Here is a 15904-nt window from a genome sequence, read left to right as displayed (position 1 = left end):
CTCTGGGCCTCTGTTAAAGCTCAATGGGTGATACTCTGGGCCTCTGTTATAGCTCAATGGGTGATACTCTGGGCCTCTGTTATAGCTCAATGGGTGATACTCTGGGCCTCTGTTATAGCTCAATGGGTGAAACTCTGGGCCTCTGTTATAGCTCAATGGGTGATACTCTGGGCCTCTGTTAAAGCTCAATGGGTGATACTCTGGGCCTCTGTTATAGGTCAATGGGTGATACTCTGGGCCTCTGTTAAAGCTCAATGGGTGAAACTCTGGGCCTCTGTTATAGCTCAATGGGTGAAACTCTGGGCCTCTGTTATAGCTCAATGGGTGATACTCTGGGCCTCTGTTATAGCTCAATGGGGTGAAACTCTGGGCCTCTGTTAAAGCTCAATGGGCCTCTGTTATAGCTCAATGGGTGATCAATTAAAGCTCTGGGCCTCTGTTATAGCTCAATGGGTGAAACTCTGGGCCTCTGTTATAGCTCAATGGGTGATACTCTGGGCCTCTGTTATAGCTCAATGGGTGATCTGTTATAGCTCAATGGGTGAAACTCTGGGCCTCTGTTATAGCTCAATGGGTGATACTCTGGGCCTCTGTTAAAGCTCAATGGGTGAAACTCTGGGCCTCTTAAAGCTCAATGGGTGAAACTCTGGGCCTCTGTTAAAGCTCAATGGGTGATACTCTGGGCCTCTGTTAAAGCTCAATGGGTGATACTCTGGGCCTCTGTTAAAGCTCAATGGGTGAAACTCTGGGCCTCTGTTATAGCTCAATGGGTGATACTCTGGGCCTCTGTTAAAGCTCAATGGGTGATACTCTGGGCCTCTGTTATAGCTCAATGGGTGATACTCTGGGCCTCTGTTAAAGCTCAATGGGTGATACTCTGGGCCTCTGTTATAGCTCAATGGGTGATACTCTGGGCCTCTGTTATAGCTCAATGGGTGATACTCTGGGCCTCTGTTATAGCTCAATGGGTGATACTCTGGGCCTCTGTTAAAGCTCAATGGGTGAAACTCTGGGCCTCTGTTATAGCTCAATGGGTGATACTCTGGGCCTCTGTTATAGCTCAATGGGTGATACTCTGGGCCTCTGTTATAGCTCAATGGGTGATACTCTGGGCCTCTGTTAAAGCTCTGGGCCTCTGTTATGGGCTGATACTCTGGGCCTCTGTTAAAGCTCAATGGGTGATACTCTGGGCCTCTGTTAAAGCTCAATGGGTGAAACTCTGGGCCTCTGTTAAAGCTCAATGGGTGATACTCTGGGCCTCTGTTAAAGCTCAATGGGTGATACTCTGGGCCTGTTAAAGCTCAATGGGTGATAGCTCAAATGGGTGATACTCTGGGCCTCTGTTAAAGCTCAATGGGTGATACTCTGGGCCTCTGTTATAGCTCAATGGGTGATACTCTGGGCCTCTGTTATAGCTCAATGGGTCTGGGCCTCTGTTACTCTGGGCCTCTGTTATAGCTCAATGGGTGATACTCTGGGCCTCTGTTATAGCTCAATGGGTGATACTCTGGGCCTCTGTTATAGCTCAATGGGTGATACTCTGGGCCTCTGTTAAAGCTCAATGGGTGATACTCTGGGCCTCTGTTATAGCTCAATGGGTGATACTCTGGGCCTCTGTTAAAGCTCAATGGGTGATACTCTGGGCCTCTGTTATAGCTCAATGGGTGATACTCTGGGCCTCTGTTATAGCTCAATGGGTGATACTCTGGGCCTCTGTTATAGCTCAATGGGTGAAACTCTGGGCCTCTGTTATAGCTCAATGGGTGATACTCTGGGCCTCTGTTATAGCTCAATGGGTGATAACTCTGGGCCTCTGTTATAGCTCAATGGGTGATACTCTGGGCCTCTGTTATAGCTCAATGGGTGATACTCTGGGCCTCTGTTAAAGCTCAATGGGTGATACTCTGTTATAGGCCTCTGTTATAGCTCAATGGGTGATACTCTGGGCCTCTGTTATAGCTCAATGGGTGAAACTCTGGGCCTCTGTTATAGCTCAATGGGTGATACTCTGGGCCTCTGTTATAGCTCAATGGGTGATACTCTGGGCCTCTGTTATAGCTCAATGGGTGATACTCTGGGCCTCTGTTATAGCTCAATGGGTGAAACTCTGGGCCTCTGTTAAAGCTCAATGGGTGATACTCTGGGCCTCTGTTATAGCTCAATGGGTGATACTCTGGGCCTCTGTTATAGCTCAATGGGTGAAACTCTGGGCCTCTGTTAAAGCTCAATGGGTGATACTCTGGGCCTCTGTTATAGCTCAATGGGTGATACTCTGGGCCTCTGTTATAGCTCAATCAAACTGGGCCTCTGTTAAAGCTAATGGGTGATACTCTGGGCCTCTGTTAAAGCTCAATGGGTGATACTCTGGGCCTCTGTTATAGCTCAATGGGTGATACCTGGGCTCTGTTAAAGCTCAATGGGTGAAACTCAATGGGTGATACCTCTGTTAAAGCTCAATGGGTGAAACTCTGGGCCTCTGTTAAAGCTCAATGGGTGATACTCTGGGCCTCTGTTATAGCTCAATGGGTGAAACTCTGGGCCTCTGTTATAGCTCAATGGGTGATACTCTGGGCCTCTGTTATAGCTCAATGGGTGAAACTCTGGGCCTCTGTTATAGCTCAATGGGTGATACTCTGGGCCTCTGTTATAGCTCAATGGGTGATACTCTGGGCCTCTGTTAAAGCTCAATGGGTGAAACTCTGGGCCTCTGTTAAAGCTCAATGGGTGAAACTCTGGGCCTCTGTTAAAGCTCAATGGGTGAAACTCTGGGCCTCTGTTATAGCTCAATGGGTGATACTCTGGGCCTCTGTTAAAGCTCAATGGGTGAAACTCTGGGCCTCTGTTAAAGCTCAATGGGTGAAACTCTGGGCCTCTGTTATAGCTCAATGGGTGATACTCTGGGCCTCTGTTAAAGCTCAATGGGTGAAACTCTGGGCCTCTGTTACTCTGGGCCTCTGTTAAAGCTCAATGGGTGATACTCTGGGCCTCTGTTATAGCTCAATGGGTGATACTCTGGGCCTCTGTTAAAGCTCAATGGGTGATACTCTGGGCCTCTGTTAAAGCTCAATGGGTGATACTCTGGGCCTCTGTTATAGCTCAATGGGTGATACTCTGGGCCTCTGTTATCAGCTCAATCAATGGGTGATACTCTGGGCCTCTGTTATAGCTCAATGGGTGATACTCTGGGCCTCTGTTATAGCTCAATGGGTGATACTCTGGGCCTCTGTTAAAGCTCAATGGGTGATACTCTGGGCCTCTGTTAAAGCTCAATGGGTGATACTCTGGGCCTCTGTTAAAGCTCAATGGGTGATACTCTGGGCCTCTGTTATAGCTCAATGGGTGATACTCTGGGCCTCTGTTAAAGCTCAATGGGTGATACTCTGGGCCTCTGTTAAAGCTCAATGGGTGATACTCTGGGCCTCTGTTAAAGCTCAATGGGTGAAACTCTGGGCCTCTGTTATAGCTCAATGGGTGATACTCTGGGCCTCTGTTATAGCTCAATGGGTGATACTCTGGGCCTCTGTTAAAGCTCAATGGGTGATACTCTGGGCCTCTGTTAAAGCTCAATGGGTGATACTCTGGGCCTCTGTTAAAGCTCAATGGGTGATACTCTGGGCCTCTGTTAAAGCTCAATGGGTGATACTCTGGGCCTCTGTTAAAGCTCAATGGGTGAAACTCTGGGCCTCTGTTATAGCTCAATGGGTGATACTCTGGGCCTCTGCTCAATGGGTGAAAGCTCAATGGGGTGATACTCTGGGCCTCTGTTATAGCTCAATGGGTGATACTCTGGGCCTCTGTTAAAGCTCAATGGGTGATACTCTGGGCCTCTGTTATAGCTCAATGGGTGATACTCTGGGCCTCTGTTATAGCTCAATGGGTGATACTCTGGGCCTCTGTTAAAGCTCAATGGGTGATACTCTGGGCCTCTGTTATAGCTCAATGGGTGAAACTCTGGGCCTCTGTTATAGCTCAATGGGTGATACTCTGGGCCTCTGTTATAGCTCAATGGGTGATACTCTGGGCCTCTGTTATAGCTCAATGGGTGATACTCTGGGCCTCTGTTATAGCTCAATGGGTGATACTCTGGGCCTCTGTTAAAGCTCAATGGGTGATACTCTGGGCCTCTGTTATAGCTCAATGGGTGATACTCTGGGCCTCTGTTAAAGCTCAATGGGTGATACTCTGGGCCTCTGTTATAGCTCAATGGGTGATACTCTGGGCCTCTGTTATAGCTCAATGGGTGAAACTCTGGGCCTCTGTTATAGCTCAATGGGTGATACTCTGGGCCTCTGTTAAAGCTCAATGGGTGATACTCTGGGCCTCTGTTATAGCTCAATGGGTGATACTCTGGGCCTCTGTTAAAGCTCAATGGGTGATACTCTGGGCCTCTGTTATAGCTCAATGGGTGATACTCTGGGCCTCTGTTAAAGCTCAATGGGTGATACTCTGGGCCTCTGTTATAGCTCAATGGGTGATACTCTGGGCCTCTGTTAAAGCTCAATGGGTGATACTCTGGGCCTCTGTTATAGCTCAATGGGTGATACTCTGGGCCTCTGTTATAGCTCAATGGGTGATACTCTGGGCCTCTGTTATAGCTCAATGGGTGATACTCTGGGCCTCTGTTATAGCTCAATGGGTGATGCACCGTTATTTTTCATGGATCAGCAATGGCAAATATCGCCGAAGTGACGAGTTTGTGTCCCTGAAAATTACTTTTTCTGTTTCTCGTCCTCAGAGGTCATGCTTAAAGAAGATTCCTCGGTCTCCGAGGCGATGAACTCCTCCATGCTGTCCTCGTCAAAGTACCCCTAAAACACAAGACACACAGTAAGCCCCCCTAAGACACAGTCAGCCCCCCCTAAGACACAGTCAGCCCCCCTAAGACACAGTCAGCCCCCTAAGACACAGTCAGCCCCCTAAGACACAGTCAGCCCCCCTAAGACACAGTCAGCCCCCTAAGACACAGTCAGCCCCCCAAGACACAGTCAGCCCCCAAGACACAGTCAGCCCCCCCAAGACACAGTCAGCCCCCCAAGACACAGTCAGCCCCCCCAAGACACAGTCAGCCCCCAAGACACAGTCAGCCCCCCCAAGACACAGTAAGCCCCCAAGACACAGTCAGCCCCCCAAGACACAGTCAGCCCCCCAAGACACAGTCAGCCCCCTAAGACACAGTCAGCCCCCCAAGACACAGTCAGCCCCCCTAAGACACAGTCAGCCCCCCTAAGACACAGTCAGCCCCCTAAGACACAGTCAGCCCCCAAGACACAGTCAGCCCCCCCAAGACACAGTCAGCCCCCCAAGACACAGTCAGCCCCCCAAGACACAGTCAGCCCCCCCAAGACACAGTCAGCCCCCAAGACACAGTCAGCCCCCAAGACACAGTCAGCCCCCCAAGACACAGTCAGCCCCCAAGACACAGTCAGCCCCCAAGACACAGTCAGCCCCCAAGACACAGTCAGCCCCCCCCAAGACACAGTCAGCCCCCCCAAGACACAGTCAGCCCCCCCCCTAAGACACAGTCAGCCGCCCCCTAAGACACAGTCAGCCCCCCTTAGTATGTTCTCCTGGGGTTGAGTGTAGCGTGTTAATATGTTCTCCTGGGGTTGAGTGTAGCGTGTTTGTATGTTCTCCTGGGGTTGAGTGTAGCGTGTTAATATGTTCTCCTGTGGTTTAGTGAAGCGTGTTAATATGTTCTCCTGGGGTTGAGTGTAGCGTGTTAATATGTTCTCCTGGGGTTGAGTGTAGCGTGTTTATATGTTCTCCTGGGGTTGAGTGTAGCGTGTTAGTATGTTCTCCTGGGGTTGAGTGAAGTGTGTTAATATGTTCTCCTGGGGTTTAGTGTAGCGTGTTTATATGTTCTCCTGGGGTTGAGTGTAGCGTGTTAGTATGTTCTCCTGGGGTTTAGTGAAGCGTGTTAGTATGTTCTCCTGGGGTTTAGTGAAGCGTGTTAGTATGTTCACCTGGGGTTTAGTGAAGCGTGTTAATATGTTCTCCTGGGGTTTAGTGAAGCGTGTTAATATGTTCTCCTGGGGTTTAGTGAAGCGTGTTAGTATGTTCTCCTGGGGTTTAGTGAAGCGTGTCGGTTAGTGGGGTTGGGGCAGCTGATACAGACCCGTGTCGTTCCCCTCAACCTGTTTTCTTAGCTGATGAGTGTGTGTGAGTCCGTCTGTGTGTACCTTGTTTTCCTTGCTGATGTAGTCCAGCTGCAGGCACCAGGGATGGGTCCAGATTCTGCTGAGCATCTGGAAGTCCTGGAAGAGTTTGGTGCCGGCACGACCCCGACCCCCCTCCACCACGTTCCCCGTACCTGCCCCAGGCACACGCCGAGAGAGAGGAGAGAGAGAGAACATGTGTCACACCAACCACAGCTGAGTAAGGTACCACTCCTTCACATCAACACCAGAACACCGTAAGAGAAGACTGAAAGAGACAGAAACCTGGATTGCTAAACGTTACAGCCTTATTCTAAAATGGATTCAATTAAATGTATTCCTCAATCTACACGAATTTAAAAAAAACTGGTTTCAAATGTTACGCAAATTTCAAATAAAAAAACTGAAATATCTTATTTACATAAGTATTCAGACCCTTTCCTTTGAGACTTGATCATTGAGATGTTTCTACAACTTGGAGTCCAACTGTAGTAAATTCAACTGATTGGACATGATTTGGAAAGGCACACACCTGTCTATATTAGGCCCCACGGTTGACAGTGCATGTCAGAGCAAAAACCAAGCCATGAGGTCGAAGGAATGGTCCGTAGAGCTCCGAGACAGGATTGTGTCGAGGCGCAGATCTGGGGAAGCGTGCCAAAACATTTCTGCAGCATTGAAGGTCCCCCAAGAACACAATGGCCTCAATCATTCTTAAATGGAAGAAGTTTGGAATCACCAAGACTCTTCCTAGAGCTGGTCGCCCGGCCAAACTGCGCAATCGAGCTCTAGAGTTCCTCTGTGGAGATGGGAGAACCTTCCAGAAGGACAATCATCTCTCCAGCACTCCACCAATCAGGCTTTTATGGTAGAGTGGCCAGACGGAAGCCACTGCTCAGTAAAAGGCACATGACAACCCACTTGGAGTTTGCCAAAAGTCACCTAAAGACTCTCAGACCATGAGAAACAAGATTCTCTGGTCTGATGAAACCAAGATCGAGCTCTTTGGCCTGAATGCCAAGCATCACGCCAGGACGAAACCTTGCACCATCCCTACGGTGAAGCATGGTGGTGGCAGCATCATGTCTGGAGGAAACCTTACACCATCCCTACGGTGAAGCATGGTGGTGGCAGCATCATGTCTGGAGGAAACCTTGCACCATCCCTACGGTGAAGCATGGTGGTGGCAGCATCATGTCTGGAGGAAACCTTGCACCATCCCTACGGTGAAGCATGGTGGTGGCAGCATCATGCTGTGGGAACATATTGAACTGTTTAGACTAGAAACCAGACCTCTGGGTCATAATGAACTGTTTAGACTAGAGACCAGACCTCTGGGTCATAATGAACTGTTTAGACTAGAAACCAGACCTCTGGGTCATAATGAACTGTTTAGACTAGAGACCAGACCTCTGGGTCATAATGAACTGTTTAGACTAGAGACCAGACCTCTGGGTCATAATGAACTGTTTAGACTAGAGACCAGACCTCTGGGTCATAATGAACTGTTTAGACTAGAGACCAGACCTCTGTGGTAACCTCTGTGGTAACCACTGTGGTAACCTCTGTGGTAACCTCCTTCCCTCCCTCTTAAAACACACAGAAGTACAATCCTCCAGGTAGGATCTGTAGTGTACACTAGGTAAGGTAGGGGTTAGTGTGTACCTGTTAAGTGCTCCAGGTAGGATCTGTAGTGTACACTAGGTAAGGTAGGGGTTAGTGTGTACCTGTTAAGTGCTCCAGGTAGGATCTGTAGTGTACACTAGGTAAGGTAGGGGTTAGTGTGTACCTGTTAAGTGCTCCAGGTAGGATCTGTAGGGTACACTAGGTAAGGTAGGGGTTAGTGTGTACCTGTTAAGTGCTCCAGGTAGGATCTGTAGTGTACACTAGGTAAGGTAGGGGTTAGTGTGTACCTGTTAAGTGCTCCAGGTAGTGTCGGTATAGAGTACACTGGATGGGCGTGACTCTGACGCACACAACGTACTCATGTTTAGGAGGCAGGAACTTGGTCAGGGCAGAGTAGTCTCTTCTCTGGAGAGAGAGCAGAGAAAGAGCAGAGAGAGAGCAGAGAGAGAGCAGAGAAAGAGGAGAGAAAGAGCAGAGAGAGAGCAGAGAGAGAGCAGAGAGAGAGCAGGAGAGCAGAGACAGAGCAGAGAAAGAGGAGGAGAGCAGAGACAGAGCAGAGAAAGAGGAGGAGAGCAGAGAAAGAGAGAGCAGAGAGCAGAGAGGAGAAAGATCCGAGGAGAGAGAGCAGAGAGGAGAAAGAGCAGAGAGGAGAGAGAGCAGAGAGGAGAAAGAGCAGAGAGGAGAAAGAGCAGAGAAAGAGCAGAGAAAGAGCAGAGGAGAAAGAGCAGAGAGGAGAGAGCAGAGAGGAGAAAGAGCAGAGAAAGAGCAGAGGAGAAAGAGCAGAGGAGAAAGAGCAGAGAGGAGAGAGAGCAGAGAAAGAGAGCAGAGAGAATGTGAGCTATCCTTTATGAGGCGAACATCACAGTGTTATATAGTGTTACAACAGTGTTACCTGAACACATCCATTGAGCATCTCGTAGAGGATGTGGGCCCTCTTCTTCATGATGCGTACATCCTGGTCTGTGGAGTCCGCTGCCTGCCCGTTCTGGATGGGGTTGACGAAGCGGTTCCTGAACTCCTTCACTGACCCCAGCAGGTTCTCCTTGATGAAGTTCACCATGCAGTGGTCTGGACAAGGGCACACAACATAAGTATTCACCCTCCCCTCAGATTTCTTCACATTTTGTTGTGTTACGAAGTGGCATTAAAGTTAATTCCACTGTCATTTTTGTCAGTGACTACAGCTGGGAGTCTCCTCTCCTAAGAGATTTCACACCTAGATTGCAGCGACTACAGCTGGGAGTCTCCTCTCCTAAGAGATTTCACACCTGGATTGTAGCGACTACAGCTGGGAGTCTCCTCTCCTAAGAGATTTCACACCTGGATTGTAGCGACTACAGCTGGGAGTCTCCTCTCCTAAGAAATTTCACACCTGGATTGTAGCGACTACAGCTGGGAGTCTCCTCTCCTAAGAGATTTCACACCTGGATTGTAGCGACTACAGCTGGGAGTCTCCTCTCCTAAGAGATTTCACACCTGGATTGTAGCGACTACAGCTGGGAGTCTCCTCTCCTAAGAGATTTCACACCTGGATTGTAGCGACTACAGCTGGGAGTCTCCTCTCCTAAGAGATTTCACACCTGGATTGTAGCGACTACAGCTGGGAGTCTCCTCTCCTAAGAGATTTCACACCTGGATTGTAGCGACTACAGCTGGGAGTCTCCTCTCCTAAGAGATTTCACACCTGGATTGTAGCGACTACAGCTGGGAGTCTCCTCTCCTAAGAGATTTCACACCTGGATTGTAGCGACTACAGCTGGGAGTCTCCTCTCCTAAGAGATTTCACACCTGGATTGTACAACACTGTATTTTCCCCATTTCATCTTTCCAAAACGTCATTGCGCAGAGAATCACTGTACCATCTAAAACTGCTGTAAAATATAACCAAATATAACCATAACCAAAATATTGTCTTTTTCAGCTGTTTGAAGCTGGTGTATTAAAAAAAAACTCTGACGAAGGCGTAGAATTATCTCACATAGAACAGATCTGCTCAGACTTGCTTTCAGTGACATATCTAGAACTCACAACTCTATGTGAATTTAGAATTCAATAATTCACTGAAGGACCTTACAGAGGTAAAGTTAAAGTCGGAGGTTTACATACACTGAGGTTGGAGTCATTAAAACTAGTTTACATACACTTAGGTTGGAGTCATTAAAACTAGTTTACATACACTTAGGTTGGAGTCATTAAAACTTGTTTACATACACTTAGGTTGGAGTCATTAAAACTAGTTTACATACACTTAGGTTGGAGTCATTAAAACTAGTTTACATACACTTAGGTTGGAGTCATTAAAACTCATGTTTCAACCACTCCACATATTGCTTGTTAACAAACTATAGTTTTGGCAAGTCAGTTAGGACATCTACTTTGTGCAAGACACAAGGCATTTTTCCAACAATTGTTTACAGACAGATTATTTCACTGTATCACATTTCCAGTGAGTCAGAAGTTTACATACACTAAGTTGACTGTTCCTTTAAACAGCTTGGAAAGTTCCAGAAAATGATGTCATGGCTTTAGAAGCTTCTGATAGGCTAATTGAAATCATTTGTGTCAATTGGAAGTATCTATATCCACAGTAAAACGAGTCCTATATCGACAAACCTGAAAGGCCGCTCAGCAAGGAAGAAGCCACTGCTCCAAAACCGCCATAGAAAAGCCAGACTACGGTTTGCAACTGCACATGGGGACAAAGATTGTACTTTTTGGAGAAATGTCCTCTGGTCTGATGAAACAAAAATAGAACTGTTTGGCCATAATGACCATCGTTATGTTTGGAGGAAAAAAGGGGGAGGCTTGCAAGCTAAAGAACACCATCCCAACCGTGAAGCACAGGGGTGGCAGCATCATGTTGTGGAGGTGCTTTACTGCAGGAGGGACTGGTGCACCTCACAAAATAGATGGCATCATGAAAAATGACAATTATGTGGATATATTGAAGTAACATCTCAAGACATCAGTCAGGTTAAAGCTTGGTCGCAAATTGGTCTTCCAAATGGACAATGACCCCAAGCGTACTTCCAAAGTTGTGGCAAAATGGCTTAAGGACAACACTTGACTGGGCAGGGGCACAGTCATGGGTGGACCTGGGAGGGCTTTTCGGCCCTCCACCAACCAAAGAGGATCTGCAGAGAAGAATGGGAGAAACTCCCCAAATACAGGTGTGCCAAGCTTGTAGCGTCAGACCCAAGAAGACCAGAGGCTGTAATCGCTGCCAAAGGTGTTTCAACAAAGTACTGAGGAAAAGATCTGCATACTAAATGTACTTGTGATTTTTCAGTTTTGTATTTTTTTATGAATTAGCAAAAATTTCTAAACCTGTTTTTGCTTAGTCATTATGTGTAGAATGATGAGGTGGGGGGGACTTTAAAAACATCAATTTTAGAGTAAGGCTGTAATGTGTTAAAAGTCCAGGGGTCTGAATTATTTCCGAATGTCCTGTAGGCCAGCGGTCTGGATATAACAGGAAGTAATGGACATACACTCTATGAGGTTGTTCTGCAGTGGAGTGCCGGTGAGCACCACTCTCCGTCGGTCTTGATGGAATTCATGGCTTTAGAGATGGCCGACACCTCGTTCTTCAAGATGTGGCCCTCATCACAGATCACAAAATCTGGGCCTGGGGAGGGAGACAACGCAGAGCAGAGAGAGTTGAGAAGAAACTGGATACAAGAAATAACCATGTGTGTGTGTCCTCTACCTACCTGGGTCAACCAGGGTCTTCTGGAAGGTCTCTTTGAGTTTCTTGCTCTTGATGTTTCTACCCTGAGTGAGGTTACGGTACATCTCATAGCCAATGATCATGATTCCTCCATCCTCCTGCCACTGCTGCAGAGCAGACGCTCTCTCCTGAGGACGCTTCACCGTGGCCAGCTCCGTCACCTAGTGACAGACAGAGTAAAGACACACAGACAGCGTAAAGACACACAGACAGCGTAAAGACACAGACAGCGTAAAGACACACAGACAGCGTAAAGACACACAGACAGAGTAAAGACACACAGACAGCGTAAAGACACACAGACAGAGTAAAGACACACAGACAGAGTAAAGACACACAGACAGCGTAAAGACACACAGACAGCGTAAAGACACACAGACAGAGTAAAGACACACAGACAGCGTAAAGACACACAGACAGAGTAAAGACACACAGACAGAGTAAAGACACACAGACAGAGTAAAGACACACAGACAGCGTAAAGACACACAGACAGAGTAAAGACACACAGACAGCGTAAAGACACACAGACAGCGTAAAGACACACAGACAGCGTAAAGACACACAGACAGAGTAAAGACACACAGACAGCGTAAAGACACACAGACAGCGTAAAGACACACAGACAGCGTAAAGACACACAGACAGCGTAAAGACACACAGACAGAGTAAAGACACACAGACAGAGTAAAGACACACACAGGTATATCAGAGTAAGTGTGTACCTCTAAACTCTCCTCGTCCTTGAAGCCGTACTGCCACTTCTCAAACTCATTGAGCCAGTTGAGAACGGTGTTGAGAGGACAGACGATCAGAGCCGTGGAGAAGTCTAACTTTTCACACAGCAGTAGTGTGTGGAGGAGGGTTACCACCTAGTGGTATAAACAGGGTTAGATACAGTATAGATATATACACATAGAGAAAGAAGTCTAACTTGTCACACAGCAGTAGTGTGTGGAGTAGGGTTACCACCTAGTGGTATAAACAGGGTTAGATACAGTATAGATATATACACATAGAGAGAAGTCTAACTTGTCACACAGCAGTAGTGTGTGGAGTAGGGTTACCACCTAGTGGTATAAACAGGGTTAGATACAGTATAGATATATACACATAGAGAGAAGTCTAACTTGTCACACAGCAGTAGTGTGTGGAGGAGGGTTACCACCTAGTGGTATAAACAGGGTTAGATACAGTATAGATATATACACATAGAGAAAGAAGTGTAACTTGTCACACAGCAGTAGTGTGTGGAGGAGGGTTACCACCTAGTGGTATAAACAGGGTTAGATACAGTATAGATATATACACATAGAGAAAGAAGTGTAACTTGTCACACAGCAGTAGTGTGTGGAGGAGGGTTACCACCTAGTGGTCAAAGTACGTAATGAGGGTCAGATGAGAGAAATGGTTGGGATTGGAGGGAAACATTATGCTCCTCCCACAACCCAGAAACATCCCATTCTATAAGAAGACAACTGGCCAGAGACCCCAGTCCACCGGCCAGAGACCACAGTCCACCGGCCAGAGACCACAGTCCACCGGCCAGAGACCACAGTCCACCGGCCAGAGACCACAGTCCACCGGCCAGAGACCACAGTCCACCGGCCAGAGACCACAGTCCACCGGCCAGAGACCACAGTCCACCGGCCAGAGACCACAGTCCACCACAGTCCACCGGCCAGAGACCACAGTCTACCACAGTCCACCGGCCAGAGACCACAGTCCACCGGCCAGAGACCACAGTCCACCGGCCAGAGACCCCAGTCCACCGGCCAGAGACCCCAGTCCACCGGCCAGAGACCCCAGTCCACCGGCCAGAGACCCCAGTCCACCGGCCAGAGACCCCAGTCCACAGGCCAGAGACCACAGTCCACCGGCCAGAGACCACAGTCCACCGGCCAGAGACCACAGTCCACCGGCCAGAGACCACAGTCCACCGGCCAGAGACCACAGTCTACCACAGTCCACCGGCCAGAGACCACAGTCCACCGGCCAGAGACCACAGTCCACCGGCCAGAGACCACAGTCCACCGGCAAGAGACCACAGTCCACCGGCAAGAGACCCCAGTCCACCGGCAAGAGACCCCAGTCCACAGGCAAGAGACCCCAGTCCACAGGCCAGAGACCACAGTCCACAGGCCAGAGACCACAGTCCACCGGCCAGAGACCCCAGTCCACCGGCCAGAGACCCCAGTCCACCGGCCAGAGACCCCAGTCCACCGGCCAGAGACCACAGTCCACCGGCCAGAGACCACAGTCCACCGGCCAGAGACCACAGTCCACCGGCCAGAGACCACAGTCCACCGGCCAGAGACCACAGTCCACCGGCCAGAGACCACAGTCTACCACAGTCCACCGGCCAGAGACCACAGTCTACCACAGTCCACCGGCCAGAGACCACAGTCTACCACAGTCCACCGGCCAGAGACCACAGTCTACCACAGTCCACCGGCCAGAGACCACAGTCTACCACAGTCCACCGGCCAGAGACCACAGTCTACCACAGTCCACCGGCCAGAGACCACAGTCTACCACAGTCCACCGGCCAGAGACCACAGTCCACCGGCCAGAGACCACAGTCCACCGGCCAGAGACCACAGTCCACCGGCCAGAGACCACAGTCCACCGGCAAGAGACCCCAGTCCACCGGCAAGAGACCCCAGTCCACAGGCCAGAGACCACAGTCCACAGGCCAGAGACCACAGTCCACCGGCCAGAGACCCCAGTCCACCGGCCAGAGACCCCAGTCCACCGGCCAGAGACCACAGTCCACCGGCCAGAGACCACAGTCCACCGGCCAGAGACCACAGTCCACCGGCCAGAGACCACAGTCCACCGGCCAGAGACCACAGTCCACCGGCCAGAGACCACAGTCCACCGGCCAGAGACAACAGTCCACCGGCCAGAGACCACAGTCCACCGGCCAGAGAAACAGGTGTTGCGGCAGAATCAGAATTAGTTTGGAACTACCAAGACTCTTCCCAGAGCTGGCCTCCAGGCCAAACTTGGAAATTGGGGGAGAAGGGCCTTGGTCATGTGGAGGATGAATCAGAATTAGTTGGGTAACATAGATAAATAAGATGTTTTATTTACATAATAATGCTTATGTGAGATACTTGTCATTAGGATGTCTTCTTTTGGATAATAATGTTGGAAGTTTGTAGTTATCCCTTCTCTGCTAGGGCTTAGTCACTACGGGCCCAGAGAGGGGAGAGGCTTGTCTTCTTATGTCAATGTGTCTGTTAAACCATGTGATGCTATGAAGAATATCAGAAGGGGAGGAGGACAGAATGGAGGCTCCTCTTCTTATGTCAATGTGTCTGTTAAACCATGTGATGCTATGAAGAATATCAGAAGGGGAGGAGGACAGAATGGAGGCTCCTCTTCTTATGTCAATGTGTCTGTTAAACCATGTGATGCTATGAAGAATATCAGAAGAGGAGGAGGACAGAATGGAGGCTCCTCTTCTTATGTCAATGTGTCTGTTAAACCATGTGATGCTATGAAGAATATCAGAAGAGGAGGAGGACAGAATGGAGGCTCCTCTTCTTATGTCAATGTGTCTGTTAAACCATGTGATGCTATGAAGAATATCAGAAGGGGAGGAGGACAGAATGGAGGCTCCTCTTCTTATGTCAATGTGTCTGTTAAACCATGTGATGCTATGAAGAATATCAGAAGGGGAGGAGGACAGAATGGAGGCTTGTCTTCTTATGGGAATGTGTCTAACTATTGTATGTCCCCTCTGAGGTTGCCCTTATCTCGATCTAGTATATGACCTAAGAGGCTCACTGTCTCGGTGAGCTTGTCCAGGAGGGAGTGTATTTGAGATGGGAGTATCTAGAATTGACAATTGATATATGCCATTGGATGAGGTAATGTTTTGGTCCTAAGTGGTACCATGAACGAGATTAGAACCTTGTCAAACAGGGACACTCCTCTTTCAAGTAAATTCTTCCTTTGTAATGTTCCTAAGATCTGTGTTTCGTCATGTGAGTTGAGATGGGTGTGTCTTGGCTATAAATGATACTAAGAACTGTTTTGTAAGCACTCTCAGAGAATTCATTTATAGACACTGAATTGATCTGAGTCAAACAGGGCTATGTTGAGGCTCATATATAATTAAAGATGGACTTTATGATATAACTCTGACTTGTGTGCTTTGCTCTCTCAATGTTTAGTAAGAGAGGAAATTACCACGACACAGGTAAAGGGATGAGTGGTACAGACCTGCAGTGTTTTTCCCAGACCCATACAGTGAGCCAGGATACATCCAGAACCAGAGTTCTTGTTGGTTTTCTTCACCGACTCACAACAGCAGTCCCACATGAACTGGACCCCTAGAGAGACAGAAAGCTCAGACTACAGAAATCCTACCATTGTTGGCAGC

The 15904-nt window shown here is 48.7% G+C and overlaps 1 protein-coding gene across 1 annotated transcript in view; it reads right to left on the bottom strand.

Moving 5' to 3' along the window:
• Positions 1-4713: 4713 nt before the first annotated feature.
• The window catches only part of LOC124029428 (transcriptional regulator ATRX-like), a gene marked incomplete at both ends in the record, with an annotated part of 15650 nt that continues 4459 nt past the window's right edge, over positions 4714-15904 (bottom strand). Inside the window, 9 exon segments of the mRNA XM_046341134.1 lie at positions 4714-4808; positions 6180-6310; positions 8069-8186; positions 8674-8849; positions 11273-11326; positions 11329-11409; positions 11495-11672; positions 12237-12383; positions 15745-15854. Of these exon segments, the coding sequence (XP_046197090.1) occupies positions 4714-4808; positions 6180-6310; positions 8069-8186; positions 8674-8849; positions 11273-11326; positions 11329-11409; positions 11495-11672; positions 12237-12383; positions 15745-15854 (1090 nt within the window).

This window comes from Oncorhynchus gorbuscha, unplaced genomic scaffold (assembly GCF_021184085.1).
Source record: "Oncorhynchus gorbuscha isolate QuinsamMale2020 ecotype Even-year unplaced genomic scaffold, OgorEven_v1.0 Un_scaffold_6339, whole genome shotgun sequence".
Lineage (NCBI taxonomy): Eukaryota > Metazoa > Chordata > Actinopteri > Salmoniformes > Salmonidae > Oncorhynchus > Oncorhynchus gorbuscha.
This window is presented reverse-complemented; position numbering and strand designations above follow the sequence as displayed.